At 54.8% G+C, this 4,639-nt stretch overlaps 1 protein-coding gene across 1 annotated transcript; it reads left to right on the plus strand.

Moving 5' to 3' along the window:
* The first annotated feature begins 790 nt into the window (after window positions 1-790).
* Window positions 791-4,272, plus strand: SIX2 (SIX homeobox 2). The gene is made up of 2 exons (XM_054397902.1): window positions 791-1,350; window positions 3,969-4,272. Exons 1-2 carry the CDS (start codon window positions 791-793, stop codon window positions 4,270-4,272), a joined length of 864 nt encoding a protein of 287 aa, XP_054253877.1.
* The last annotated feature ends 367 nt before the right edge of the window (window positions 4,273-4,639 follow it).

Raw genomic sequence — 4,639 nt, forward strand, 5'->3', positions numbered from 1 at the left:
CATGGCGGAAATTTCTCCCTCGCTAGCTAATATCTCAGCTCGCAGGGCCGCCTCTGAGTAGATCTGAGCAATCTGTCAACCCAGCCGGGGAGCCACCTCAAAACAGATCGGGTTACCCCTGATTGACAGCGTCACCATGGCAAATAATTTGACTAAAACTATTGTCTTCTCCTGGCAGTCCCCGGGTCAGATAACCGGACCAATCACAGCGCGGATAATCACTTTTCATGCCAGCTTAGAATAATATTATTAAAAAAAAAAAAAAGGGGGGGGGGGAGAGAGAGAGAGAGAGAGAGAAACAAAGGGGGGAAAAACTCCGAGAGGGAGAGGAGCGAGCGAGCAGGGCTTTACCAGTATATTATGTGGGATCTTGCGGCGGCGGGGGTTGGGGGGGAAGCAGGGAGATCCCAAACCGGCGGCCGAGGGCGGTGGGGGTGGGAGAACCGCGGCCGGTGCGAGCGCTGCACATAGGAGACAAAAGAGGCACGAAGTTACTCTCGCAAGTTGGACTTACAAAAAGGAGGCGGCCGCGGGGAAAAGCCGCCCGCACTCGGGCTCTCGAGACTTTCTTTTTTGCCTTCTCTCTTCGCCTTTTTTCCTAGGCTCCCGCAGCCGCCCAGGGGCCGGGCGCCGCCTATGGCCGCGGACCCCCGCGCCCGGCCGTGACGCCCAAGAGGGCCCCGCCGGGCGCCACCGCCCCGGGGCTGGCCCCGCATGCCGGGCGCTGCCCGCCGCCCCACGCCGCTCCCCTCTATGCAGCCGTAGGGTGTGCGGTGGGGCAGGGCTCACCATGTCGATGCTCCCGACTTTTGGCTTCACCCAAGAGCAAGTGGCCTGCGTCTGCGAGGTGCTCCAGCAAGGCGGCAACATCGAGCGGCTGGGGCGGTTCCTCTGGTCCCTCCCTGCCTGCGAGCACCTCCACAAGAACGAGAGTGTCTTGAAGGCCAAGGCGGTGGTGGCCTTCCACCGGGGCAACTTCCGCGAGCTCTACAAGATTCTGGAGAGCCACCAGTTCTCGGCGCACAACCACCCCAAGCTGCAGCAGCTCTGGCTGAAGGCGCACTACATCGAGGCGGAGAAGCTGCGGGGGCGACCCCTAGGGGCCGTGGGCAAGTATCGGGTGCGCCGCAAGTTCCCTCTGCCCCGCTCCATCTGGGACGGCGAGGAGACCAGCTACTGCTTCAAGGAGAAGAGCCGCAGCGTCCTCCGCGAGTGGTACGCCCACAATCCCTATCCGTCCCCCCGAGAGAAGCGGGAGCTGGCTGAGGCCACAGGCCTCACCACCACCCAGGTCAGCAACTGGTTCAAGAACCGCCGGCAGCGGGACCGCGCCGCCGAGGCCAAGGAAAGGTACGGCTCCCCCGGCGCCCCGGGTGCCCGCAGCTCCCCAACTTCGCCTCTGGCCCTCTGCCCCCAGCCCTGGCTACGGAGAGGCCCGCGGGACGGCAATCCCGGGACGAGACAGGCTGTCCGGGACGGGGGCGTCCAGGGAAGCAGAGGCGAACGAGGGGCGCTCGGCGAGGTCATCTGTCCGCCACAAGTAGCCCCAGAAGAGGCGACCAGGACACGTTCCCCGCCGAGACGCCACTCCCTGCATAGCGGGAGTGGCGCCCCGGAGACATACCCTTCTGCTGGGAGCCCTTGCCACGGCTGGCTGCGACGCCCGGTTAAGCAGCGCGGCCGTCTCTTTCCCGACCGCAGTTCGGTCGGGCGGCGGGGCCGGAGGTGCCGGTGCAGGTCCGCGGCATCTGAGGCCGGCTGCAGCGGCGCTAAAGGCGAGGACTTTGCGCCCCGCACGGTTCGAAGCGCGTCCTTAAGGGCTACCCAGGTGCAGAGAGGGAAATCTTGGAAGGTCTGGGCACTGTAAATGGTGATTTGCAGAAACTGCCTCTAACGTCGGCTTCTGGAGTGGAGTGAGGCATTGACCAGAGCAGTTTCTTACTTCGATCATAAAATGGCAGTTCGTGGTCACTGCCCAGCAAGGTGCCCATGAATACATGTTAATAGATGTGTAAGCGTAACTCCGAAAGTGTGTCTTTCTCATTAAACAGAGTGAAGGGACCATTAATTTTTGGACAGAGGTTAAATAACTCCGTCCTCGGATATTCACAATGACCTTTCCTTCAGCATTCCCGTTGCCTTAGGAAGGCGGGATGAAGAAAAAAAGATTCCTCTAACTGCACAGTGTCTCCCTGCTAGCTCGCTGAATTGCCCGGTACATACGGACCTGATGGCAGGACCTGAGAGGTTAATTACCGGATTAGACATCTCCCATAGATCCGTCCATCCGAGAAGACTCTCTTTTTTTTTTTTTTTTTTTTTTTTTAATGTCTGCCTAATGTGGTTTGCAAATGGCCAGCTTCGCGGCCGCGCAGTTGTGCAGCCCGGCAGGTTCGGCTTCAGTGCAGATTTGCTCCATACATTTCCCAAAATAGTGCTAGAACTTTATTTTTCCTTCAGATGCGCGCAAACGTTGGTTAGAAGTTAGAGAACCTTTTTATTGGTGATAGTGGAAACTAGCCTTCAAATATACAAAGGAAATTAAGGTTACGCTTAGTTGTCCTTTTTTTTTTTTTTTCTCTCGGGAAATCAAATTTTAAAGGTCTGCAGAGGAAAATAAGACCTTTTACATTGAAAAATACACTCAACTAAATATTACTCTTCAAGCATCAGAAAACATAACGTTCATGGGATTGTCATTCACTCAAGCAAACTTTTTTAAACAGAACTTTCGTGCTTGCTTTTAGTTTTCGGCCCAAAATGTCTCCATCCACATCCTGCGGCCCTTATTGAGAAAACATCATCAACGCAATGGCTTCTTTTCTTTCAACCAGATCCTGCAGTATAGGGCCCCTCTGACAGATAATGTGGTTTAAAGCTTCAGCAGGAGCTTCTACATAGATTTGCTATGCTTTCAGCGTTTCAGACAAGGCTATTTTCTAGGAAGGCTCTGTATAAAAGCCACGCTAACCTTGCTCAGATGACCGCCCGTTTTGCCCCTCTAATTTCGAAAAAAAATATATATACTTTATATGTGTGTATTGTGTGCAAGAGCTTGGCCAGCGTCCAGCGATTTCTCGGTATTTAGCCGGTGATGAATTCTGATATTACGTTCTCAATTTCCGAGCCCGCTGTCTCTGTCGATAGATGCACCGTCTGTGCCGGTCCCACTCGCCTCGGAGCCTCCCGGACTGCCCCCTCCTCCACCCGGGGAGAGGCACAGGGACGGCAGCGGGCGTGCGAAGCACTTCTCGAGAGGGCCGAGGTTAGCGTGTTAACTATGTGTGCTTGCCTTACCTTCCATATTGGGTTATGTTTTGAGCTTTAAGCTCAGGGAGAGGGGAAAAAAAACCGTCCAGTTCCTGAAGCAAAACCCCTTTCCCTCCTGATCTGAGCCTGGGAGGCTCTGCTGCTGCTGCTGCAAAGAGCCATCCTGCCTGCACCCTGCCGTGCTTTGGCCTTCCCAGCAGAAATCGTGGCCGAACTTCTCTTCAGCACCGGGAGTTGTTTTAAAGTTTAAAAAAAGTCTTCTTGTTGGGTTTGGGTTTTGGTGTTGCTGTGGAATTTGTTTGTTTGTTTTGTTCTGTTTTATGTGTTTTTGGTTGATTGGTTGGGTTGGGGTTTTTTTGGTAATGTTTTCCTCATTTCCCTGTTTCGCCCCCCCCACCCCCTACCCCCGCCTTTCCAAGCTGTGCAAACGCTTTGGACGCAGAAAATGACGTCTTGGCAAAGTGACACTTTCCGCTGGGCTAGTGGGAGACTATGTTTACAAGCTCAGCAGACCTTAGACCTCTGTGCCAGATGAAGAGGCCTTGGAGGTTTGCAGAGTTTGTAAATCCACTGTTTCTGCACTTCGCGCCGCCCGCTGCTCCGGGGACCCAGCGCCCCGCCGCTCGCCGCTCCCGCGGTACTCCTCCCGTAGCGGCGGCCACACGGTGATTTCCCTCCCTCTTTTGTGTTTCCTATAGGGAAAACAACGAGAATTCGAATTCCAACAGTCACAACCCGCTCTCGGCCTCAATGAACGGCAATAAGACAGTTTTGGGGAGCTCAGAGGACGAGAAGACGCCGTCAGGGACTCCGGATCACACCTCCTCCAGCCCCGCGCTGCTCCTCAGCTCCAACCCAGGGCTGCAGCCCCTGCACAGCCTGGGACACCCCCAGGGCCCCAGCGCCATCCCTGTGCCCAGCGCCGACCCCATGCACCATCACAGCTTGCAGGACTCCATCCTCAACCCCATGTCATCCAACCTGGTTGATCTGGGCTCTTAAAACCGTGTACGTGCTTCCTCCTTCGTACCAGCCTTCCTTTACTCTATTTCTCCCTTTTTGTTTGTTTGTTTGTTTTTTGTTTGTTTGTTTGTTTTTTTTCCCCTCTTCTCCTGAATCTTACCAGAGACACTGAAAGAAATGGCAAACTCTTTAGTGGCAGGCTGGCTGCAGGTTTGGAAGATATCGAACTTAGCTGTAGGTAATGATGTTGTGAAAAGCCTTAAGCGCTGTTTATAAGTGGTCTCAGGCATGCAAGGACTGTTGGACAGGAGCTGTGATTGTCACAGCAGGCTGTAAGATGGTTTGGTGTATCAGCTTTCTCCAGCCTTAACTTCACGAATCTCTTGATGGTGTCATCGATCGGGCC

This window comes from Indicator indicator, chromosome 2 (genome assembly GCF_027791375.1).
Source record: "Indicator indicator isolate 239-I01 chromosome 2, UM_Iind_1.1, whole genome shotgun sequence".
NCBI lineage: Eukaryota > Metazoa > Chordata > Aves > Piciformes > Indicatoridae > Indicator > Indicator indicator.

Excerpts from the sequence above, each read along its gene's own strand:
- SIX2 (XM_054397902.1), top strand. The coding sequence starts at position 791 with ATGTCGATGCTCCCGACTTTTGGCTTCACCCAAGAGCAAGTGGCCTGC. Across the intron at positions 1,351-3,968 it reads GCCGCCGAGGCCAAGGAAAG|GGAAAACAACGAGAATTCGA; the intron begins GTACGGCTCCCC and ends TGTTTCCTATAG.